This window comes from Tamandua tetradactyla, chromosome 12 (assembly GCF_023851605.1).
Source record: "Tamandua tetradactyla isolate mTamTet1 chromosome 12, mTamTet1.pri, whole genome shotgun sequence".
In the NCBI taxonomy this organism is placed as follows: Eukaryota; Metazoa; Chordata; class Mammalia; order Pilosa; family Myrmecophagidae; genus Tamandua; species Tamandua tetradactyla.
Genome location: NC_135338.1, coordinates 84387241 through 84413039, shown reverse-complemented (window position 1 = coordinate 84413039; position 25799 = coordinate 84387241). Strand labels below are relative to the sequence as shown.

At 47.6% G+C, this 25799-nt stretch overlaps 1 protein-coding gene across 2 annotated transcripts in view; it reads right to left on the bottom strand.

Moving 5' to 3' along the window:
* The window catches only part of ADAMTS17 (ADAM metallopeptidase with thrombospondin type 1 motif 17), a 345591-nt gene that overhangs the window by 238077 nt on the left and 81715 nt on the right, over nucleotides 1-25799 (bottom strand). For both annotated transcript variants that reach the window (XM_077124036.1, XM_077124037.1), the window contains exon 7: nucleotides 18683-18726. In XM_077124036.1, coding sequence (XP_076980151.1) covers nucleotides 18683-18726 — 44 coding nt within the window. The remainder of the gene's footprint in view (nucleotides 1-18682; nucleotides 18727-25799) is intronic.

The window sequence follows — 25799 nt, the reverse complement described above, 5'->3', positions numbered from 1 at the left end:
CATAGCACGGCTCCAGGAGGGTGGACTCAGCTCTGGCCTGGTCTGTGACAGGCAGGGCGAGCCAGATCATCCTTGGGTGAAATTTCAGGGAGAAAAATGGGTGATTCTTAGGGGAAACCCCTAAATCATCCCTAAAGCCCCCACAAAGCAGCTCGCCCTTTGCTGTGCAGGCAACAAGGGGCGAATGGAGCTTTAAGTCCTATTCAGCCCCAAAGCCTGAGAACAGGGACTGTTCTATCCTGTGGAAGGATACTGCAGCTTATCCAAATATTCTCCCTCCTAAGCCATCTCGGCCCATCCATTCTGGAAGCTTCTGGGACAAGCCTGCATGAGTGTAACCAAAGCAAGACCTTTGAGGAAAACAAAACCAGAGGATGTTAACTGAGGGAAACACTTGGGGTCGACGGAGGAGGAACCTTCAAAGTGATCTCTGGGTTCTACGCAGCCCGTCAGACAGGTGTCCAGGTGAGGGCAGGCCCACTGGTGACAGGCTCTGGTATCTAACTTCCTCCAGATGTTGGCAGAGTTGGAGAAGACATTGTCTCTGTCGGCCAATGCTAAACCCAGCAGAGGTGCAGGAGCTGAGGGGTGGAGGGAATGGATTTAGTGGTGGGAATGGCGGGCCAGCCACAAAGCAGGAGCTCCTGAAAGAGTTGAACTGTCCAGTGGCATCTCAATAATATCTTGTAGGCCCTGGCCTCTGGATTAGGGAAGGAGAACCTGATATCTAAAGCTTCTTTCATGTTCGACTACTCAGCATACAGCTTTGGAAGGACTGAATTTTTAATGGAAAGTTTGTTTAAGTGAAGATACCTCATGGGTAAAAATTACAACTGGGGAAGAAAGATAATTACCAAAATAGACGTTAAATACCATACACACACATCTTGGCAGGAGCTGCAGCCAACTCCATTGTTTATAGCTAAGGCCTCCAGACAGGTGTTTTGACTCTGCCTGGGGGCTCAATTAAGAGTCCATTATGCTGTCTCCCAGCAGCCAGGGGACAACAGTCAGTGGGGAGGGGGCCGAGGAATTTGTAAGAACAAGGTAAGGACTGGAAAGCAGCCACCCTTTCCTCCCTGCGGTGCTGAGCAATCTGTTGGCATCAAAAGGACCTGTGCAGTTGGAAGCCCTTCCCTTCCAATCAGAACACAGATGGAGAGCCCACACATCCCAGGGAGGAAATAACCCAATGCAGTCTTTAAAATAAATACTTCCATCGGGGTAATTTAAGTCCTCTGAATCTAGCGGTGGCAGGCCTCATTATTTCCAGCACTGTGTTAGATTATGGACCGTGAGGCTTTAAATTCTGAGCCCACTGAGCCCACGCCGTTTATCAAAGACAATAAAATCCCCCAAGCACAACTACTTATCATCAGATGATCCAAGGGGAGGCTTAATCCTTTTGGCAAGGACCCCTACGTCTAACTCTCTGGCTAATTTTCCTTTCATTAAAGGCATTTCCCAGTGTGCCTAAGCTGCTTGTTTCACAAACCAGCCACTGGAACTCTGCAGGGTACAATTAATCGCCTTCTTTAAAGGGAAGACCCGCATCTCTCCTTCCTTCGCTGGCCTGGCAGGGAGGTGGGGGGTGGAGGGAGAGAATCCCGGCCGGCTGCTGGTGTGTGTATGACCTCGCTTCCTTCTCCACCAGCCATCTGCAATCAGAGCAGATTCATCTAAGTGTTATACCAGCTGATCTCTTCCTTGGGATTAAGGGGCTTTCTCCAGAGCTGACGTGGGACTGTGTGCAATTTCCTGGTTGCGCCCAAGGCTTTCTTAGGACAAGAAGCTGATTAGGTGCTGGGTTTTCCTGAAAGGCTTTACCAAGGCTTCTCAAAAAAAAAAAATGGGGGTGGGGGAAGTTCCTATACAGTCTGCTGTTTCCTTCTTGGACTTGGAGTATTTACTTTCCGGCCCTTCAATTCCCCCACAATCGTATCATGCAATCTTCTAGTAAGTCCCAGGAGAGTTGAACAATCTGGAGTGGTTTCTCATCATTTTTCTTCCTTTGAGCCCAAATGTGAGATCAACACGCAGGCAGACAGAATAGGTCCTTGGCATAGTTCTCTTTGCTCAGTCTCCACACCTAATTCCTGTCCCTTCATTTTATATATCAATTACACTTATTCTGCACTTGAATTGTCTTAGAGTCAAACTTGTTTTCCCTGAGCCAAAGCCACGAAGGTGGGTGACACTCTATGATAGACAGAGAAATCAGGTGGGACTGGGGAAGTCTGGCCAGAAACAGCCCCAGGTTTCATCACCAATACCCTCAACTGTCCTCAACAGAAACAGAGCCACCTCCACGCAGCCTACTAGCACTGGCAGTGGACTCGGGTACTGGGCTGCCTGCGGGGCTGGGGGCGTGGGGGAGGGGTGGAGCCAGGTGCCGGCTGTCTTCTCCCCTGCAGCACCCTTTTCCCCAGCGTGCCTTCTCCACAGTCCTGAGCATGGGACTCATCCATGGAAGGCAGAGAGAGGCCAGGCCGGATGGGGAAACCTACACTCCGGTGTTCCCAGACTAACCTCCAGTGCAGGTGAATGGGGAAAGCTGCAAAGAAGTTATACACCCTCCCAGCAAGCCCACTTTCTTCTTCATCAAAAACACGTGGCTGGAACCCAGATGCTGAATCAGCTGCACCTTTGCCTGCTCGTTCTGAGAAACAAAGGCCTCACGGTGCGCAGCCTCAGAGCAGTTTTGCAAAGCTCAGAGTTCAGTGTCACCAGAACCGGGCTTCTCCTGCTACGGAGTATTGAGACAGGCTGTCCAATGCCTCCAAGCCCCCTTCCCCACCCAGAGACGAACACAGCCAATCGGGAGCGTTTAGGATGAGCCAGGCAGCATGCTGGGCATTCAGCGCAACTGAGTTTCCTCACGATTCTGCGATACAGACGCTGTGTCACTTTTAAGATCTAACCTGGAGGCCCAGCATATTCATTCAGTTGTCTGAGGTCACACAGGTCGAAGGGAACATGTCAGGAGTACCCCAGAGGAGGGCATCACTCTTAACATCCAGGGTCCACTGAATGGCCTCACTGGGTTTTTTAAATGGAGAACATCGGAGCATCCAATAGATACTGGATATATCTGAAGTTCCTTTATCTGTTACACAGATAAAATGGTGCCAGAAAGTACAGAAGCTTACTTCACTGGAAAATCAAAGAGAGCATAAATGGAACTGAAAATTCTCTAGCAGTGTACTGAGTCCAAACACCATTACAGGGTAGAATGAAAAGTTAATTTGTTTGATAAATATGATAATTTATTCATTTGCCCATTCATTCATTTGCACAACAAAAATTTATCGAGCATTTGTTATCGCTGAGAATACAGAGGTGGACATGAAGACAACAACCTGTGCTCACTGAGTTTACCTCTTCTTCTAGAGGCAGATAACAAATGGTTAAACATGTCAGGGTATGATAACTAAGAAGGAAATAGAGACGGCTCTTCCATGTCTCTGAGGAGATATTATTTTAACGAATGCCTGAAAGAGGGGAAAGAGTGAGCCATGCACATGTCAGGGAGAGAGCATGCCAGCCCCCAACAAGCAGCAAGTGCAAGGAAGTGGCGAGCTCAGTGATTGGTGAGGGAGGAACAAGGAAGATGGTGGGACCAATGCAGGTGAATGGGGAAAGCACAGGTGAACGGGGCTGATGCAGGTAAACAGGGTCAGTACAAGTGAAGAGGCCAGTGTAGGTGAGCTGGCTGGTGCAGGTGGGCAGGTGAATGGGGCAGGTGCAGGCAAGTGAGGGAACAAACAAGCACCAGGTCAGCAAGACAGCCACAGACCATGTCTCTGGGGGCCTAGAATAGATGGCATCCTCCGTGGGTTAAGGAACCCACTGGAAGATTTTGCAAAAAGAGCTCACTTCTCCTACATCTGAAGAGCACCACTTTGCATGCCACGTAAGAATGAGGTGTGGAAGGAGGACACTGCAGGGGCAAGGGCCCTGTTAGGGACTACTGCCACATCCAGGCAGGGGTAGCCAAGGCCTGGACTGTGGGGAAAGGCAGGCAGGTTAGAAAGGTCTGATTAAGGATGTATTTGAAGGTAGAATGGACAGGACCTGCTGGTGGGTTAGATGTATCACCTGAGTATCAGCCCCTTTTCTGAAACAGAGCCTGTGGGCCAGCCACCTGACTACTAGAATCACAAATCATCAAAACCACAGCCACCGTTCCCAAGGGGGCAAGTGCTTTTCATTCCATCGCCCACACCCCCCTGCCAGGTGCATAGTAGTAGTAGCCTGAGTTCACCGACAAGTCTACCGCCCAGGCTCACAGGGAACTGGGCCAGGACTCCAACCTGGCCAGTGTGCCCCTCGGGGTCACTTACTCAGCCCAGTGACCTGTCTCCTTGGCTCCACCAGCCCTGCACTCTCAGCTCCTCCCTGACTAGTGGTGCGCGAAGCTTGGGCGTGGAGGAAAACGACTATTTGGCCCGACTCAGCGACAGTCTCATTGGTTCTTTTCTAACATGAAAATCTCTCGGGATTTCCGTGTTATCTCAAAACGTATGTTTATCTTGGCAATCGGAGCTCGTGGCAAAGCAAGCGCTGCAGCAAGCATGCGAGTGGGGGCCCCCGGAGGCTCCCCTGCAGCTCATCTCGCTGGCTGCCTCACCGGGAGCCTCCTTTGTCATCATCGGCCCAGGCCCAGGTGGAATGAGGGGCCAGCCCAACTCCTCCTCGTGCGTCCCAACACAGGCCCTGCACAGCTGTGTGTCCTGTTTGACTCTGTAACCATGGGGTACAGGAGACAATTGAAAATGTCTGCTGCATTATGAAACCAAACAAGAGAAAAAGCAGTTGGAACTCGAGGGAGGAAACAGAATTGAATTGGCTTCTCAAAGAATAACTCATCGTTTTCATAGACTAAAACCCTGGAATGCCCTGGGAAAAGGGAGTGGGGCCTCTGAGGCTGTGTATGAGAGTGTAGGCAGCACCCCCTGGCCAGATCTCCTCAAGGGAAAGAGGGAGGCCGAAACAGCCCCACAGTGAGCCAGGACTCCAGAAGATTCTGGGCAGGGGGAATGGAAGGAGGGACTCTTATTCAGGGACAGCCTCTTCTGTCAACAGTGAAATGATGAGAATTCCATTTAGCAGGTCAGCCACACCCAGGATCTGCCCTGGGAAGGGGTGCACAGTCCTGCCTCCCCCATTAGGCACTCAGCCTTTCTGGACAAGCCAGCCAAGGCCTCCTGGGCCCCTCCCTGCCTCGCTGGCTCCCCCCAGCTCCAGCCAGTAGCAGGAGGTTCTCCTGTTTCTTTGATACCACCAAGGCTTAGATGGGTGCTCCTCAAACCCAATCATGCAGCAGAGCCCCCAAGAGCTTGCTAAAACACAGAGAGCTGATATAGACCTATGCATGCCACCCTGCTCCACCCCAGTAGGTCTGAGGTGGGGCCGAGCGAGGATGTGCATTCCTCATACCCTTCCAGACAAGGCTGATGATGCTGGCCCAAGACCCCGCTTGCAGAGCTACTAACTGAGAGCATCTCTTTGCTCAAACATCACCACGGAGGGCTTCCGGGGCCCTCTTCTGCCACCTCTTGGGCAAAGGGCATTGAAAAGACAACACAGCCCGTGTAGAAGGAGCATTTATTGGGCATCCTAGGCCTTTACCTGGAGTACCTCATTACCTTCTCACAACCTCCTCGGGAATTATTATTAGGCGCATTTTATGGGTTAAGAAGCTGAAAAAAGAGGATAAGTGTATTGCCTGGGTCCTACCATCAGCAGCAGAGCTGAGATTTGAACCAGGCACCCCGAAGCTGTGCTTAAAACCACTAACCCCTCCTGTCTGCTCTTAACCACAAACACCGAATTTATGGAAAATCTGACTAGGGGCAAGTTCAATGCCTTGGGTGACAGTCAATATGCTAAATAGCACCAACTCAGATCCACAATCAACAATGACTGACTCAACCCCTGGCTCTAATGCCGGCCAGCTGTTAGCGTTACCAGATCCAAACCAAGAAAACAGAGGAAGTAACTCAGAAATTCATATCTTTGGGGACTTTTGTTTAAAAAAAAAGTAAATGTTAGCACATTTGCACCCGAAATAATGAAATGACAATAAATATTGAAAGAGCTACTTTATGCTCATGTCACCCATGCTTTTTGTTAACTGATAAAACATAACATTATGGGTTGAACTGTAGCCCTCCAAAATGACAAGTTTGAGTCCTAAGCCCAGGTCCTGTGAATGTGACCTTATTAGAAATAGGGTCTTTGGTCAGGTTATTAGTTAGATGAGGGCAAACAGGGTTAAAGTTTATAAATAAAGGGAGGCTCAGACACGACTGACAGACATCCAAGGGGAGAATACTTTGTGACAATTGAGACAGAGATGGAAGCCCAAGGATTGCTGGCAAACCACCAAAGATAAGGAAAGGGCAAGGAAGGAGTCTTCCCTACAGGTTTCAGAGTTCTAGCCTTTAAAACTGAGAGAATAAATGGCTGTTTGAAGCCATCCAGTATGGGGTAGTCTCTTATGGTGGCCCCAGGAAACCAAGACAGGTAGCAAAGGAATTGAGCACCCCCTGCTGCAATAATGTAAGGCAAAGCGGTGTTCCTGACAGCATCCGCATCGTCCGGCCCTCCCTAGGTTTACTGACCCAGAATGTCTGGGATGGGGGCCCAGCAGTCTGGGTTTTAACGAGTCCCCCAGGGAATGCTGATACAGGCTAATCCAAGAAGTCTGCTTATTTAGAGAACAGGCATGGGCCCTCTTTAAATCTTTATTGTATAAAAAAAGTTCAAACTGCCAGTCCCATGTTCCCCTCCTCTTGTCACCCAAAACAGAGAGGGGACAGGTCGCTTGCCAGAAGGAACTCTGTAGCTGGGCCCTTGGACTTTTGTCTCTACCAGTTCTGGGGTTCCAAGCTTCAATTGCTCTCTGCATTACGACTCAGAGTAAACTCACTTCGCTGGCTCCCTTGGCCACCAGGTGCAAATGCAAGCTGCGAGCAGGGCTCCCCGAGTCCCTGCCCTATGCCGTCTCGCCCCTTTTGACACAAGTCTAAATTGGGTGTCCGGGTGGCACAGGTTCATCCTGGCTCTGCCAACTATGCCCTATGGGATTTAGGGTGAGTAACTCACTGTGGCAGATTGAGCTACGGACCCCAGGACAAGACAGGTTCTTAAATCTTAATCCATTCCTGCGGGTGTGAGCCGCTGCAATTAGGATATTTTGAGGATGTTCTTTTTAGTTAAGGTGTGGCCGACTGAATCAGAATAGGTCTTAATCCGATTACTGGAGACTTTATGGAGAGGGCCACAGGGAAAAAGCCAGAGGGGAAGAAGCCGGAGGTCAAGAGACCCTGGAAGAGAAAGGAGAAGATGTCGCCACATGCACTGGCATGTGACGGAAAGGCCAGTGACCCAAGGATAACAGGCAGCCAGCCCGGAACACCACTCTCTGCAGGGAGAAGGCATCACTCTGCTGATGCCTCGATTTTGGACTTCTCTTAACCTCAAAACTGTGAGCCAATAAATTCCCATTGTTTAAGCCACCCCGTTGTATGGTGTTTGTCAGAGAAATACTGTGCAACATTGGAAACTAAGACACTCAGCCTTGTTTCTTCGTCTGTAACCTGGAGCCTATGTCCTTCTCCCAGGATGCTAGCACAGCACCTGGCAGGTGGGAAGTCCTCAGTCGGTGCCAGTCCCCTCAGTTCCTTGCCTTTGCTCATGCTTCAGATCACGCCTGGAGAGTCTTTGCTGGACCCTGCTGAAGCCCTAACCCAGCACCCTTCCCAGCCTGCCCACCCACTGACAAGACTAGGTGTCTGTGTCTGTCCTAAGGAAGGCCAAAGGGTAGCAAAGACAAGACTCACAGGGAGTTGCTACGTTAGGTGTTTTCGCAGGCATTTTCTCATTTGACGGCCACAGCAATCCTGCAAGGAGATTGTCGATATCGCATCACCCAAGGAGAGAAACTGAGGATCAACTTGTTCAAGACACCTGCCCATGCTGGCTGCCCACTGATAATCTTTCTTTGTTCTTGGAAATTAGTTCCCTCAGCACAAATAACCTTAGCACTTCTAGAAGCCCTAGCCTGCCAACAGCATTATAGGTGTGAAGAGGCTGAGTTCAAAATGTCACAGCAAAGTTTTCTGGCCACTCCAGCTAAACTATTTAGTCCTACTGCACCACTTGCTGTGGCCCTTTTTCTCCTTTATTTTTTCTCTATCTATGCTCCAGAGTTTACTTATCGTAAGTTTGACCTCCTCTGCTAAAACACCAGCTCCTGAAGGATGAGGACGTTTGCCGGTTTGGGACGTGGCAGCCCTACTGGTGCCTAGAAAGATGCTTGGCAGGTAATTACTAGTCTATAAATATTTACTGCATGTGAATGCTGGAAAAGCAGAATGTGTGTCTAGACAGAAGTCTCTTCTGAAAACAGAATATATGATAAAACTATGGAAAAGAAGAGGCTAATCCAAGGTAAAAATACTAATGGGCAATTTAACACTTGCAAAAAGAGAAAAACAAATGGACACCAATCTGGCAGGGGGAGGCAGTAGTTCAACCCTCTCAGGCCTTGCAGTGAGTTAGTTCAATCACTGTGACTCCTCTTACTGGAGTCCTTTATAAAAGGATAGAGGACGCACAGAAAACCCCAAAGAAACTCACGGGAAAAGCCTCCAAGATGCTCAGAGAAGGTCTGGAGAAGATTAGAGAAAAAGTCACAGATAGAAAAGCCAAAAGCTGAAGCAATGAAATCTGGGAGAGAAGTACCCACAGATGCCAGCCATGTGCATCACCACGTGACCGGGGAGTCTGCATACCATCTGATGATACCTTGATTTGGACATTTTTCATAGCCAAAGAATTGTAAGCTTATAAGTTAATTGGTCCCAGCCTGCTTCTCCTGGGGAATTCAGTAACAACTTCATTGGCATTTTCAACTTGCAGCTTCTCCAGGGAAATTCAACTTCTCCTTTGTCAAGTTCCCAACTTGTGGCCTGCCCTTTAGAATTTGGACTTACCAATCCCCACAGTCATGTGAGCCAATTCTCATAATATTTCATAAAATATGAAATTTCTTCATATTTACATTCATGTGTGTGTGCGTGTGTGTGTGTGTAGTATCTGTGCGTGCACGCGTGTACAGAGATAGATAGTTCTGTTTCTCTGGAGAACCCTAATTAATACAGTTAGGGTGCCCTGGGGCTGTGCTTATGAGCCTTATGGAGGACTGGACATTTGTGTACTGGGCCACCAGGCTTCCTGGCCCGCCCAGGGTTACCAGAGAGAAGGCCAGCACACTGTGAATGGAAGGGAGATGACATGGCTGGGAGAGGGCAGGCAAGGACACCTCAGCTTACGCAGAAGACTTAGCAAAGAAATCAGCCGTGACTTGAGTCAGGGACTTACCATCCCCAGACCTAAGAGATGGTAAACTCTCAGGGGGAAAATGTGCCCCCCACCCTCAGGACCTCCCATCACCCCCAGCCAGTGAAGGAGAAGGTGGTCCAGGTTATAATCTTCACAGCTCATCCTGCAGCCACATATCTCTTCTCCCCTCAACAACAGCAAATCCAGAGCATGCCCAACTCCAAAATTCTAGGCTGTCCAGGTTCAGCCATGAATGCGACTCCTCTGGGGTCAGCCCCCATCACCTTCACTCACATTCCATCACACAGATCTCAGGCACTGGTCATATCCACTGAAGGAAGGCAGAGAAATTTAATCTTCCAGCGAGGAAAAAGTAAATGAGTCTTACCCCCCTGTCTGAAGTACAGAACCTCTTCAAGGACCACCCCTCTGCCCCATCCCATTTATTCTCTGTGGGAGGTACTAGCTCCCTCCCGGCGAAGCCCAAAAGGTATCAGCTGGCAGTCTTGACCATTACATGCCAGATTGGTTCCGTGCTATGTTCTAATAGTAACTCAGCCCTTCCCTAACCATGACTCAGCCCTTTCCTGTCCATTGCCTCCTTTCAGTCCACAACAAACCCCCAAACAGCACATGCCAGGAATTTCTGACCCAAGCTGTCTATGGCAGTAATTCTAGAGACTGCTTGAATCCAAGCCCCAAATACCAGTCGGGTCCACCCAGATCTGATCTCTGGTAGACAGAACTGCCAGGAAGTATGATCCATGCAGGCCAGCCTGGCATAACCTTCTCTTCCCTTCCTGAGAGACTGTTTCTCAAGCTGCGTATCTGTAGAACTTGTAAAAACTCATAGACAGTTTCCAACATCACAAGGGAGAGTTTCTGGGTTCTTCCATTTAGTGAGGGCACGAAGACCACAGTGGTCTGGTGAACTGCCTGAAATCTGCAAGCCATGGACTGGCTTTCTCCCCAGAAATACAGTTCTCACTCCTGAAGGGCCATCCCACCCCTGACTCAGTGAATAAGTCTAAGCGCTGCAAAGGCTTGGGTCTGACTGATCCAGGCTTTCTTATACCATGAATCCAATGGTAGAGCAGTCATGGGCAAAATGAACTCTTGGCCCAATACTAAAGTGATGCCTTTAATGCCAGAGACAGATGAGGACTGACTTCGATCCAGGAATATATCAGTGGTAACTTAATGGGAGTCTCAGCAGCCCACGTGGCCAATCTCGCCTTGGAGTCTAATTCAAAGAAGCACAGCCTAGCAACGAAAAAGGAAATTTTCAAAGGCATTCTAATTGTTTTAGTTTGCTAATGCTGTCAGAATGCACTATACCAGAAATGGGTTGGCTTTCATAAAGAAGATTTATTAAGTTATAAGTTCACAGTTCTAAGTCCATGAAAATTTCCAAACTAAGGTATCCAGAGAAAGATACCTTGACTCAAGAAAGGATCTGATGATGTCCAAGTTTCCTTTGTCACATGGGAAGGCACGTGGCCAGCATCTGCTGGTCCTTGTTCCCAATTCTGTTGCCTCCAGCTTCTGATTCTAGTGGCTTCCTCTCTAAGCATCTGTGGGCTTTCACTTAACTTCTCTAGGCCAAAACTCTGGGTTCTTGCTTAGCATCTCATGGGATGGCACATAGTGATGACTGCTGGGCTTTGCATCTCCAAACGCCCATACCTAGGCATCTGCTCTCTCTGTCAGCACTCCAAGCATCTCCAATTGTCTGCATCTGTGTCAGCCCTGAAGCAACTCCAAAATGTTTCCCCTTTTAAAAGACTCCAGTAACCTAATCAAGACCCACCTTTAATGGGTGGAGTCACATCTCCATCTAATCAAAAGGCCATACCCAAAATTAGGTGCAGCACATCTCCATGGAAGTCATCTAATCAAAAAGTCACATCCACAACTGAGTTGGCTGATCTCCATGGAAACAATCTAATCAAAGGTTTCCACCCCTAAACAATAAGTCTGCCCCCACAAGATTAGATTAGGAAAAGAGCATGGCTTTTCTGGGGTACATAACAGTTTCAAACTAGCACACTAATCTCTACTCGCATCTCTTATAGAACTTAAGAGAGGGTTCTAATTCAAATCCCCAGTAAAGCTTCTTAAAATCCCTTCTCCCCTTTTCACCCAGAGCCTTTCCCAGCCTGTGTAAGTTCTCCCCATCCTCCTTCCCTGCACTGCCTGCTACCCTCTACCTTCCCAGGGCCCTGCAGCCACTTGTATAGGCCCCATACCCCACCTCCGAATGGAAGGAAGCATGAAGACCTGGGAATTTTCTGGGAATTATCTTCTAGTCATTCCCTGACCTCCTTTCTTGGAAGAACTCTTTGATAAGTGCTAGTGACTACACTTCACAACTCTGGCTCCTTCACAACAATCCGGGCCATATTATCCCCATTTACAGATGGGAAAACAGAGCTGGAGAAATTAGAGGACTCACACAAGGACCGTAGTGGATGCAAGACGTGAACGTAGATCTGACTGCAGCAAAACATCCCCTTTCTGAGTAGGCGGCCTCCTGAGAATGGGCTCAGGGTTCACTGAGAAGCTGATGGGCCCTCATGGGTGGTGAAAAGGGACCACAGGTGCTTTGTCAAGAAATGTTTGTGGGAGCACTTCTCCAGGGCCTGGCTGGGACATCTTGGGCTCTCCGCCACCAGGGCCCAGACTTCAGTTCTCAGTGAGCCCAGTGCACATGGTACCTAGTCCCTCGATCCCAGCACGTGCCTCAGCCTCCTTCAAACAGGCTTTCAGAAGCCACTCTGAATCTAGACACAACTTAACTGGCATTTTTGGGAAAACACCTTCCACCTATGTTTAAAGCTCAACCATGCAAAAGAAACATGTTTATCGAAGTATTTACTTTCTCACTTTCCCAGCAACTCTATTAGTTGAGAAATTAGAGCTGCATTTATGGGATGCAAAATCCTAAAATTTATAGAATGCTGCTTTCCTAACACTCTTAAATGAGTGTTCTATTTTTTTCTTTTGTAATACAATGACAAAGGCAGCAGTCGCCAAATGACTAGACACATGCATATTTGATTCCCAGGATTGAAACTTTGCCCAACCCTCTCAGACATCATAGAACATTTCAAAAACACAATTATAAATCAATGTAATGTCTGAAGAACAGATGAATTTGCTAAAGACCTCTGATTTGGGACAGCTAATGTGTAATTAATGTTAAGCCTTTTGTAAGCTCCTCAAAGCAGATGCAAAAGACACTGTGTGGCTAAGCCTGAAACTAAAGAAGTGCCAGATTCAAATGAGATGGGATTAGAAGGTAGAGACTGGTTTCAGACACAGTCAGACCTTCTGCACACAAAATAGTAATTTCCCCTCAGAGGCAATCACCAGACAGACTATGGACTTCTCACAAGCAATTCTGAAGCAACATTGAAACCTGATGTCTGTGAGGTCACAAGGAATAACAAAATAAAGCAAAACAAACGGGAAAACTCCAGAAACAAAGAAACTCACAGTTTAGCAAAACGCTTTTATTTTTCCCTTGAACAGTATGTTCCAGCCTCATCTACTTTATCCAGCAATAATCAGAATTGACACTTCAACAATTCAAAACCACTCTCACAGAATGCAGACTCCCCAACTCTGCAAAACCTCCCCAGGCCTGCTTGGAAGGGAATTGAACAGAGGGTTTCTACCCACACTTTCCCATGACTGGGAAAAGCAGACGGTCTTTGGGGGTGACCAATGCAAAGGGGATAAAGTATGGCTGGAAGAATCAATGTAAATTCTAAAAGGTGGCATTTATCTCTGAGCCTGAGCCCTAAGTTATGACCCCATGTTGTTTGCAGCCTCTTTTCCTCCTGGACACGATCAACAAATAAAAGTCAAACAGATCCAGAGTCCTGACACTGTCCGCCGCTCTTCCACCCCTTCAGTACATTTTGGTTTCATGGTGGGCTGGCCTCAAACACACATCCAAGGTCAAGGCTTCTTTCCCAAGCACGATAACCCTGGCGGGTGAAACTCCTGCCTCCCAGGGCCCATGTCCTCCACCAGCAAACATGCCCTCGCCTGCTCCCCCTAGGCCGGCATGCTGCTTAAAGATCAGTGACCACTTTCTCTGAAGCTTCCCTGGGGGCCCCCAGAACTTTTGGTGCCCCGGTGCTGTTGGGACACAAAACAGTTACCAAGGGATGGCACATGGTGATGACTGCTGGGCTCAGCATCTCCAAACGCCCATACCTAGGCATCTGCTCTCTCTGTCAGCACTCCCTCTCTGGCTCTTCAGAACATTTTGGTTTCATGGTGGGCTGGCCTCAAACACATATCCAAGGTCAAGTCTTCTTTCCCAAACACAATCACCCTGTCCTGTGTTTGGAAAGAAGGACACACGTCCATGAGGTCAGGGAAAGCCATAGGACCCCCAGGCAGTGACAGCAGGGCCCCCCCTCCACCCCCCACGGACCAGGGCTTGGGGCCCCTCGGCTGCAACTCCCGGTCCCAGGCATGGAATATCTCAGGTGGCTACAAAACTGCTCCATTTTCCTTTGGGCAGGATTATCACTTCCCTTTATTGGGTGGAGGAAAAATAAACCTTTTCCATTCATTAAAAATTATTATGAGACCACGCAAGAGGGAAAAAAATAAAGAAAAAACAACCACAACCCCAGCTTGGATAAGGCTTTCCAAGGAATCAGCCTACAGCCGGACCAACACCCCACATCACATCTGCCGTAACTCAGACGCCTGTCCGGTGATCCAGGCTGTGGCGAGAAGGGTATTCAGGCTGCCACCCAAGGGAGGCCCAGAGGTGAGTGCCAGGAAGAGGCCATCCCATGGGCTGGACAAGGCTTTCACGGGCCACTGCTCCCCTTCAACAGCCTGGATGTTAGGACTGAGGATGGAAAGCGCATCCCACCAGGTGAAGCAACCCAGCGGGTGTAAAGTGCACCCCGCACAAAGGCGAGGCCTGAGATGTGCAAAGTGGGGACCAGGAAAGGGGTAGCCGCTCGGCAGGCACGAAGCCTATCTGTCCAGGTCATTCTTTCCTAACAGCTGCCTTTTCTCTTGAGGGTGGCTCTGCTGAGGTGATCAGCAGAGTCCCCGATGCGTCATCCCTGCAGGCCTCCCCCTCCCAGCGGGGCCCAAGAAGCCACTGGCCAAGCCAGGAGGGAGCATCCCTCTTTACAGGTGTGTCCACCCATCCGTTTGGCCTGCCACCCCCAGTTGGTGCAGAGGAGCCTGGCGAAGCCGCTCCACCTCAGGGTGGTGAGGGAGACCCCATCTCCGCCTGCGTCAGCCAGCCCTGGAAAGCTCCGACACAGGAGGCCTGAGGATGTGCTGGGGTTTCGTGTTTCCACGCTAACTGACACTCAGTGGGGGGGTGGGGGGCAGTGGACATGGCTTATTCTGGTCGGTCGAGCAGCCATCCTTCCCCCCTGCCTGAAGTTCGGACCCCCTTCAAGGACCACCGCTCTGCCCCATCCCATTTACTCTCTGTGGGAGGTACTGGTTCCCTCCCAGTGATGCCCAAAGGGCCAGTGCCTCCTTTGCCCCAGTACAGACCCCAAGACTTAGGGCAGCCAATGGGACCCTCTCTGGCGGGACTCTGAGCTGGTGACAGAGGGCTGTGGGGGCAGATGGAGGGCATCCCCCACGGCAGCAGTGGCACGTGAGCCAGCTGGGCTGAGCCACCCATCCTGGGTGATGGTCTCCCGGTGACTGCCTGGCTCCCGAGCCTTCTCCTCCAGCTTCCTGGCAGCCAGGCTTCGGAGAAATGTCCCTATTGCTTGTATCCTGCAATCAGGAATCCAGGCTAATAAAATGGGTTGACGCAGATGAGACAGCACAGAGGGACAGAGTAAAGGGCAGCTATTTTTCGGGAACCCCAGAATTCCAATAAGTACTCTAGGAGCCGTTCAAATGTACCAATTAAATTAGCTTGAAATATATTTCAAGCTATTTTAAAAACAGTAATTATAGCACTACTGGTGCTGAGCTAGCTCTGTTTTTCGATGTAGTGAGTTCACTTAATGGAACAGTCTTTCTTCCCACAAACAGACTTTAAATGCAAAGTTTTATCAATTTAATTTATTTGTATTTACTACTGAGTGCTTCAGCTTTGATTTTCTTTGTATTTTCATTCAGTTGTTACATGAGCTATCGACAACACGGTTTTTAAAAATTAACTGTGTATTTGCCCTTGCCAAAGCTGAGCATTAAAATGAATGCTGTTTGCACTGTCACAGCATCAAAGTTTTTAAATACAAATTTAAAAATAAAAAGCACTATCAGAATAGTAGTTTACCTTAAGGGAATTTTGACAGGGAGGGTATGAAGAGTAGGTGGCTAATTCCTTTATCAAGTTCTTACCGACTGGATAAACTGTACAGATATTCTATATCTGACTCTGGATAACGGTTTCAAGAGTACAGGCATAAATAAAAATCCACCAAGCTGTACTTTTTTTTCCCTCTTTACTATATGTAAGTTACGCTCTAATTAAAACAAGAAAGCAAATAAGAAACATTGCTATATACCAAATTATAAAGCTTTGGCAATGCTCCAGCTTTCCCAGTTATCCCAAGGTTTCAAATTTTCTCATTTGTGGCTGTACTCAGAAAACAGTGCTCCCTGCTACAGCTGGACCCTGAGATTGCAAGGCAGCTGTTCAAAATCTCTCAGCATTGGCAACCACCTATCTATGTGATTCAGGCTATTTTTCCATTCTGTGCAATCAAAACAAAGCCCAAAAATAAACCGGATGTTGGAATGACAAAATCATAGAGATGAAATACAGATAAGTGGTTTCCAGGGGTCAGAGAAGGAGTGGGATGGAGGTTGGGTGTGACCAGAGAGGGAGAGTTCCTGTGTATTGATTGTGACTATACGAATCTGCACCTGATAAAATGACATAGAACCACACGTAAGGATGCAAGCCCCCAAAAATGAGTGCGGACAAAACCTGGTGAGATCTGAGCACAATCTAAAGTCCAGTTAACTGTGTGGTGTCAATCAATTTCCAGATTTGGACAATGTACTATAGTTATGTAGGCAGGAACTGGGTGATAGGAACAAGGGACCTCAGTTCTATTCTGCAATTTTTAAAACGATTTTATAATTATTTCAAAATTAAAAAAAAGTTTTAAAAAATACAGAAATAAATTGGATGTTGAGATTGCAGTAAGACTGCCACAACCTCAGTTTTAAAATTTGGATATTCATTGAATCACCCCCCTGTTCTTACTAGACTTGATGAAATATATAACTAAATATGACACATTAAAACAAGTGTATTCTGATAAGATACCATCTAAGTATTTTTTATTTAAAGAAAAAAGGAGTTTTGTTTCTTTCAAGTAGAAAATCAGAAGCAATGAACAGTATATGCAATGGGGAAGCAGGAGATGGGGCTAGTTCAGCTCTGAGCTAATCAGCAGGTCATATAAGCATGATACCCAGTCCAGAACATTAAAAGACTTTCATTCCAGTTTAGGAAGTGAAGCATACCTTCTTGGGAGGTGACATAAGGACATGAGATGCCCCACGACAGTAAAGGGCTGAATGCTAAGTGAGCAGGGTGGGGAGATGGGTCAAGGAGAGGGAGAGATGCTTGGTTAAAATCAGCCACCTGCTCTTCAACAGGGGCCTGATATACAATACGTAACCGCAGTTAATGGAAGAGATCAATGTTATTTACTCAAAAGAAAATATAAGCAACCATAAATCATGTGAAAGAAAACCATATAATTAGATCCAGGTGGTTCAAAAACACGGGAGTTCTTTCATCTGTGATCATTCATTCCTTCATTCATTCAATCGATCAACAGCGGGACTGAGCCTCCCACACCCTGTGTTAAGCACTGAAAGACACACGGATTAAAGGCCAGAGCTTGGCTCCATGTAGTTAAGGGTCTTCTAGGGATGACATACAGTGAAAGAGGAGTAAGATGGCTCAGGGCTTGCATGGGGCATGCACAAGGAGCAGGAGAAGCGTGGAGCAGAGGCCCTTCCCAGATGGAAAGGTGGTAGCTGTCAAATTTGATTTGTGAACAGAGGAAGGAGTAGCCACTTCTAGGGCTGGCACATGGCTTGGCAGCTCTGTCAAAGAGCAGGGATCAATACAGACACACCTTCTGCAGTCCCAACCAGACTCAGGCATAAGTCAACTATACTCCACAGAAGCGTATTTCCTTTTTAATTTGTCTGGTAATTGCACTAAGGGTCTAGCCCCCAGTAGCAAAGCACAGTGATTGGTTGGTCTTTTGATTCCCAGTTCTTAGATTTGGTTTAGGAGACTGGTGAAGCAAAGAAATATATATTCTATAAACTGTAAACTGTGACATGAATGTCACCATCATCACCCTAGGTTTTGAAGGGTCTTATATATCACCCAGTCCAAAGTGATCATTGCATGGATTAAGAAACTGAGATTTACCCCAAGCCATCCAGCTCATAAGTGAGAGTCAGAGTGAGGGTCAGGTTACCCCCTGCCAGGACTCCATGGGAAGGACAAGTTTCTAACATTTGAATTCTACTATATATATATATATATATATATATATTTTTTTTTTTCCTTTCAATTTTCCCTCAATGTTAAGCACATTAGATTCAGAATTTTGATACTTGCAATGCAATACTTAGACCACCTGGTGAGTAGCAATTTGTGCTCTCACAAAGTTGGAAACCCTCTTGGTGTTTCCTCTATTACTCAAGCACTTGAGAAGTCAAGAGCAAGCCAGATACCACAGAGGATAGGACAGAAAGGAAAACGCCAAGTGAAGGGGAGGGTTGGGGGCAAGGAGAAAGCAGAGGAGGGAGGAAGGGGAAGAAGGTAAGTGCGGGTTTTCTCAGCAGTGCATTTCGCATGCATGCTGTTCGACTATAAAGCAATTAGCCTGGCTGTCACAGTTTGGTGGAGAGACCCATCTTACAACTGCACTATCATCATGCTCCACCTCCCAGGACGCAGGTCAAAGGTAATCAGCAGGTGTGAGAGCAAATCATGGATGTTGTAACACTTCAACCTGCCCCGGCCTGCCTTAGGAAGATGCTCAGAGTCAAATGTGCCCCAAACTGTAGACACCTTGGGGTGCCCTGATGGCTACTGCTCCCCTTGATTTGACTCATAACCCTCTGTTTAGATGTCTTCTGTTATAATTAACTTCAAAACTTTGCAGAAAAAGAGGGAGATACAGTCAAAGAACCAAGTTCCAATAGAAGAGGCAAGAGAAAATGCAGAGTTTGTTAAGAAGAGCTCCTTCAGACTGGAAGTGTCATTAAGAAGTCTCCAGAGTCTCCCAGAGTTAACCAGTCCCTTGGATGGTTATTCTAATTCTCCACTTACCAACAGTGTCACATGGTTCATCTTTGTGGACGCAGAAATCTGTCCTAAAAATTAAAAATAAAAAAAGACATTAAAGTCAGGTTCATGCAGGGTCCCCCCCCACCAAGTATTCTAGAACATACTGTCAACTAACCTTGATTAATTATCCCTCCATTGCAAGATAATTACTTCAGTTGTCATAGGTTATAGTGAAGGATAGCAATCCCCAGTGTTTGCCAGAAAACAACCCATCATGATATTTCTAACCGGCAAGCCCAGTTACCTCCCAGAAGAGCTTCCTTTGATTGCTGAACTATCATGCATAACTCTCTGTTGCTGCAAGAACTCTTCCCAACAGCTGAAAGGTTTTTTTATTTGCAGGAAGATGTTGGCCAAGCCCTCCCACGGGACAGTTATGAGTCAATACCATCAAATTGCAGTGGTTTCCCCAAGCTATGCTACTTGGGAAGCAACTGGCTCTAGATGCTATCATGATCATGAACCACTTAGGTGAGAAGACAACAAAAAAGCCATTTTTAAAGACTATTCATTAGTGCTCCCCAGATTTCCCCCAGGTGTGTGGCTGTGGATGAATAAGAGACCAGAGGTGATTGGGGCCTGGTTCTGTCAGGTAACAACGGGCTCACTCTGCCCTCTGCCCTCTAGGTGTGAAAGGAGGGATTTGGTCCCTTCTTTTTCAAAATCAGATCATTCCCACGATTGCTTCCATTTGTTCAGTCAGGAGCTGACTACAGTGCACTGGTGGGGGTGGTGCCCTGCCCGGGGACTGGATGAGGAGCGCAAACGACCTGGCCCCCTGTAGCCCCCACCAGCCCTTCAGTTGTGGAGCAGGCCATTCGGATGCACCTGTTCATCTGTGCTGTTAGACCACATTCAAGCACAGGTGTGGATTTAAATGGTGTGTTTTGAGGTCACCTCTCCTCGTTCTACTTTTTCAAGATCTTCTGGGAAGGAAGGTGCAGCCAGCCTGATAAGGTTGGCACCAAGCAAAGTTGTGAAAGAAAGAGGCAGATCCTGGTGTGAGCCACACCAGGTCTTTCTTGGTGGAGTATAAACTCTCCCAGCTACTTAGCCCCCACAAGCAGACATTCAGTACCTCAGTTCTCCCCTTCCCTCTAGGAAAATCTACCTCTCCTAGAAGAACTGACCTATCATCCACACTAAGAGGGCTGCTGGTTTCTCTCTCAATGCGATTTGTTAGTCCCCTAACTTCCCCTCTCCCCACTTTTCCCTCCACTCCAACCCACAACACTCTCACTGTGTTTGCCTCTAAACGTAATCCACACCTGGCATGTAAAATGGTTCACAGCCTGCATGTTCTCAACCCTGGCTTTGCTTCAGCTCGCCTCTGAAGGCTATAAAAAATAAGGGTTCCCCAGGTCCACTCAGATGCACAGATTTGTAGGTTTAACAAGTTCTGCTTGGGGTGCTGATACATGGAATCCCAGACCCAGATCTACTGCTGTGGTAGACTGAATCATGTGCCCCCAAAAAAGGCCTGGTCTTAAACTTAATCCGCACTCCCATGGGTGTGAACCCAGTTGTAAACAGGACATTTTGAAGATGTTATTTTTAGTCAAGACATGACCCAATTGAATCAGGAAGGGCCTTAATCCATATGGCTGAAGTCCTTTTGAAGTACAAGAAACTCAGCATGGTCAGAGAAAGCCATGGGGAGGAGTGAGAAGTTAGAAAAGCCTGCAGAGTTAGAAGCTCAGACACAGGAAGAGAGAGAAGGCCTTGTGTCACGGGCAGAGATGCAGCCACGGATCCTCAAGGGTTGTACAAGGCAGGACCAGAATGCCGTGGACACCAGGAGGAAGGCTGGCCTCGCAGATGCCTCAATTTTGAACTTCTAACCTCCGAAACCCTGAGACAAAAAAATGCATGTTATTTAAGCCAACTACTGCTTGATATATGTCATAGCAGCCTTGGCAAACTAAGCTGTCTCAGCTTGAAGAAGTCCTACCAGGAGTTCCGGACTCCCTGCAAGTCCCCACGGAGAGGGTGGTCAGGTGGGTGGCCTGACATGAGTGACTTGAATTTTCTAATGTTTTCCTAACAAGTGTCCAAATTTTGAGTGAGCCATTGAAAAACTGTTTTAAGACGGAAGAAAAAAATGCCTTCAATACCCCATACTTTTCACAACCCCACTGAAAAACAAAGGAATGTCCAATGGAAATGGAGAGGGAATAACCATAAAGAGTTGAAAAAGGAAGCATGGTGACTTGATTTTTCTATCCAAGACTCCCTTTTAGCACACGGATTAACAGGCAGTGGAGGTGGTGGGAAGAAGCACCGGCAAAGAGGAAACCAAAGTCAGGGACACAAACACCCTCACTGCCTCGATTTCTTCCTAACTCCAACCCGACATGCCTGATCTGAAACTCTTCCCGTTGCGAACATTTTTACATCTCTCTCCTTCCTCTCTTTCTTCCTCCTTCCCTCCCTCCCTCTCCCCCTCTTCCCTCTGAGAATTAGCAGAGCTAATTCTCACTAGTCATGGTAGTTATGTTCTAGAAATCCAGAGCAAACACTGGATTAGCAAAAAACAGAACCACTGCTTCCCAGGGAAATACAGGATTAGGTACCTACAAGCCTGTGGTCACAACACTGTCATCAATCAATCAATGCACAATCTTGTTTAATGTGTATTTCTATTTAAAGACCCCTTATTTAATATACAATTGAGTAATTGTATATTACACACACACTGAATCCATGGATAGCAGCATTATAACTCATGCCTGAAGGAAGCTTCTCTAACACATAAATTCTCTAAGTAAGGCATGTCTCAGCCCTCGTATGCTGAGGAACACTAGACAGCACTTCAGTGCTACACTTGGGGTCATTTTAAACATCAAAATCACCAACAAAAAGCACAAACACACACACAGACTTGGCACTAAATATTCTGTGAAAGGGACACTGAAACAAGAAGGGAAGCATTGCCTTTTTGGACCTCAGCTGGGAACGCGCCTGTCAGGTGACTCAAATTTTTCACCCCTCTGGGCATGTCTTTAGCAAATGACCTTGAAAGCGCCACAAGTATTTGGGGGTTACAAATAAATTTTAGCAAGTATCCTCCACAAATAAAGAGGCTCAGCTGTCATTACCCTACAATGAAGGCTTCCCTTAGAGGTGAGGTAGAGTCTGTGGAAGGTTTTGTTCCACTGCCTCAGCGATGCTTGCATTCTGAGCACCTCTGAGAACACCAGCCCTGTCGGCTGAGAGGGGCAGAAGGTTCTACACTTCCAACCCCATGGCTTCCACGAAGAGACATGGGAAATCTCAAATGATAGACCCCACCACATCACTCACTGCTTCTCTTGGAGAAAAGGGGAGAGTGGTGGACTGCTTATGGAGGAGGAAGCTCAATCAGAAACCTGTCCTGAAGGGGACAGCCAAAATTTAAATCATCTCGCTCCTTCCTGTTCATGGCCGTAACTTAGAAAAGGAAAATAAACCACCTGCAGAGGCAACTTCACCTCCAGGTAACCCCCCTGTTATAAAGAACAACCCACTTTTTATATCATCATACTGCAAACTCATGCCAATCCAAAAAGCAGAGGCTGGGGATTCCTTTGGGGACTAGAGGGGGTAAAAATGAAGGCTCAGAGCCAACTTTCCTGTCTCTAAGTCCATTCAGGCTCCATAGTTCATTCCTCAATGAGAAGGAAGGCTAACGCAGGACCTGCAGGCCATATGTCGTGTGTGTGCTGGTCACACATGTGCTTAGTTGCACAGGGCCCCGCATTCAATGGGTCCCACACTGGGTTTAAGATTCTGCTGTCACCATCTTGGAATTCCTTCCTTCAAAAATTTTTTTTAATTGTGAAAATAACATATATACAAAAAAGCAATAAATTTCCAAGTTCATTTTAACAAGTAGCTTATTCAACAGATTTTAAAGTTATGGGTTACAGTTCCACGATTTTTCATTTTCTCTTCTAGCTGCTCCAAGAAGACACTGGAGACCAATAGAAATATCAACATATTGATTCACCGGTCATATTTATTTGTTAAATCCTATCTTCTCTATTATAATCTTCATTCTCTTTTTTTTTCCGTGAAAAATAACATATACACAAAAAAGCAATAAATTACAAAGTACATGGCAACAATTAGTTGTAGAATGGATTTCAGAGTTTGGTATGGGTTACAATTCCACAATTTTAGGTTTTAATTTCTAGCTGCTCTAAGGTACTAGAGACTAAAAGGAATATCAACATGCTGATTCAGCACTCAGACTCATTTGTTAGACCCCGCCTTCTCTGTAGAACTCCACCATCACCTTTGATCTTTCTCTCGCTCTTTAGGGGTATTTGGGCTATGCCCATTCTAACCATCCTGGAATTCTTAATAATTTTGGAACATGTGGCCCCACACTTTCCTTGTGTACTTGGCTATGCAAACTATGCAGCTGGTCCTGGGGATAACCTACTGCCTACCACTCAGATGGAAATTAATACATACGGCTCCTTTATTAATACTGGCATTTCCAGACCACCTTCAATTCTCCCAGCAAGTGCAACAGTGGCCACCTCTCTCACTGAATTTGGAAAACCTAGCAAAGCATGAGAAGGCCTGACAAGCAGCCCCTGAGGTCAGAAGGTAGACGGGGAGACCATTCCTGGGGAGCAGGATGGAGTTCTACAGGGAAGGGAAGGTCAGGGGGAAGCTGGGCTGCGCTGCTACCATAGGCTGGGCCTCGGGTTTGCCTTGGGTGGTCCCCTGGCATCCTGCGTTGGTGGGGACATCACCACTCCCCTGACTCTCAGAGGCCAAGTGCCAAAGGTAAAAGCCACAGAGGATGCTGAGGCCCCCCTGGAGTCCCTGTCTGCTGTGTGATCCCAGCAGGGACCCCAGACCCCTTCTCTCAGGAGCCCCTTCTAGCCACAGCTGCAGCTCCCGAAAACCTAGCTTCTGCTGTTCCTGGCTCAGTGGCTTATGCTGGACTTGGAGTCAAACTCACGTCCTCTGCGGCCATCTGCCAGCTTGGTGGGCGTCCAGGAGAATGCAGCTACAGCTCATAGGAAAGAGAAAGAAAACAGAAGAAGCCGTGGTGCTGGCCTGCCCCAGCCTCGGGACCCCAGGGGACAGTCCCCTAAATGCTGCCTTGTCGGGCCAGCCTCCAATTAGGAACTGGGCTCAGATTACTCTGGGAAGAAAAGATCGCTTCTTGCGAGGAGCAACCTCCTTGCACTGGATTTCCTCATGAAACCTGATGGTGGCTCACAGTGGGCCTGTGAGCCTAACCCAGGGAATTGCAGCTTTCAGCCTGTAATTATTACACAATGCTTCTCGGCCAGCCCTGCTTCCTGTGCCGGCTCTAACGCCGCCTCTCCGCCTTGTCCTTGCGAAAGGTCTTCAATTTACCATCTGGTACCAACCCGGAGGAGGGCCTGAGCACCCACCCTTCAACCCGGGGGGCCCCACGGAAGCAGCGCAGAGGATGCTGACGGGCAACTCAGGTAGCTCGTGAAGAGTCAGCAGGGCACGAAAGAAAAAGCCAGCTCCTGGGCCGTGGAGAGAGGCCCGTTCCACCCACTTTCCCAAAGCCCGGCTGCCGGCAGCTGAAGGAACGGTGCTTTTCCCCGGGCCCACGGGTTGGGAGGACACGCTCTTCCGCAACCTTCGGGCCCACACTCTCAGCCCTGCCTGCACCAGGTCCCTGAGGTGGCTGTAGCAAAGCACCACGAATCCCGGGCTTCAAATGACAGAACTGTCTTCTCCCTCAGTTCGGGAGGCGGGCGGTCCAAAATCGAGGGGGCTGTGGGCAGGGCTGGCTTCTTCTGGGGCCTCAGAGGGAGAAGCTGGCCTTGCCTCTCTTGCAGCTTCTGGGGGCGGCTGGCAGCCCGTGGCGTTCCTGGGCTCACAGACACCATGTCACCCCAGCCTCTGCCTCCGAGACCCCGCAACCTTCTTCCCAGCCCCGCGCTCCATGCCTCTGTGCCCAAGCCTCCCTCTTCTCAGACTTGGGAAGACACCGGCCACTGGATTTCAGGCCCACCCTGTGGCAGTGGGACCTCATCTTAGCTTGACCCTATCTGCAAAGACCCTGTTTCCAAATATGGTCACACTTACAGGGACCGGGGGTTAGGACCTGACCATATCTTTTTGGGGAGACACGATTCAACCCACTACCATGCTCATGCGATCAGGACCCTCACCCCCGCCCCAAACTTCAGTTAGAAGAGAACATTTTCACACAAAATATTTCCAGTGTGGTAGTCAGCAGTTACGAGGAAGGAAAAAGCAAAGGAAAAGGAAAGCTAACCTGCAGCTCCTCAAGCTGAGCTCTTGTCTGCTGAGGGCTTTTTTTATTTGAAAAAAGAAGGGCTAAATTAGAAGCTTCGTCAACTAATGTTGGTGAAATTTACTGCTTTCAGGAAAAAATTTGCCACTCTTTCCTAGACCAAGACCACCAGTGGGTGCTTTCACTGCCCAGACAGTGCAAAGAAATGGCAGGAAAGAGAAAAGACGTTACAGGTAAAATTCCTATAGGTGACTGATGAATAAAACCCAATAAGCCGAATGAGAGGTCCCCATTCTAAATCCCATGCCAGCCAAACCGAAATTTAGGTAAATTTCTATTCCCTGGTTCACACACAAAAAAACAGAATTAAATCTGTTAATCAGCCATCACCAACTCCCTATTCTTAAGCCAGAAAACTTACTCATTACTGAGCAACTGTAAATTTCTATTCCCTGGTTCACACACAAAAAAACAGAATTAAATCTGTTAATCAGCCATCACCAACTCCCTATTCTTAAGCCAGAAAACTTACTCATTACTGAGCAACTGCCTGCACTAATCATATTAGGAAATACAGCCTGCACTAACTAAAGAAGATTTCCTTCCAATGTCCTCCCTTGTTGTAGCTCTAAAAGCCCGCTGTTTTCTTTAATCAGTGGAATTCCTCTCTACCTCATGGCGATTAGAATCTCCCCAATTCACGAACTGATTCAATAAAACTCTGAGATCTAGCCAAATTTTGCTTAAGTTTCTATTTAAAATTGCTAATGCGTGTGTTTTTATCAAGACACCAGAACAATACATCCTAAATAAAAAGTACTTTCAAAGTAGTGACCTTGGGAGTTTACTGCATATTCC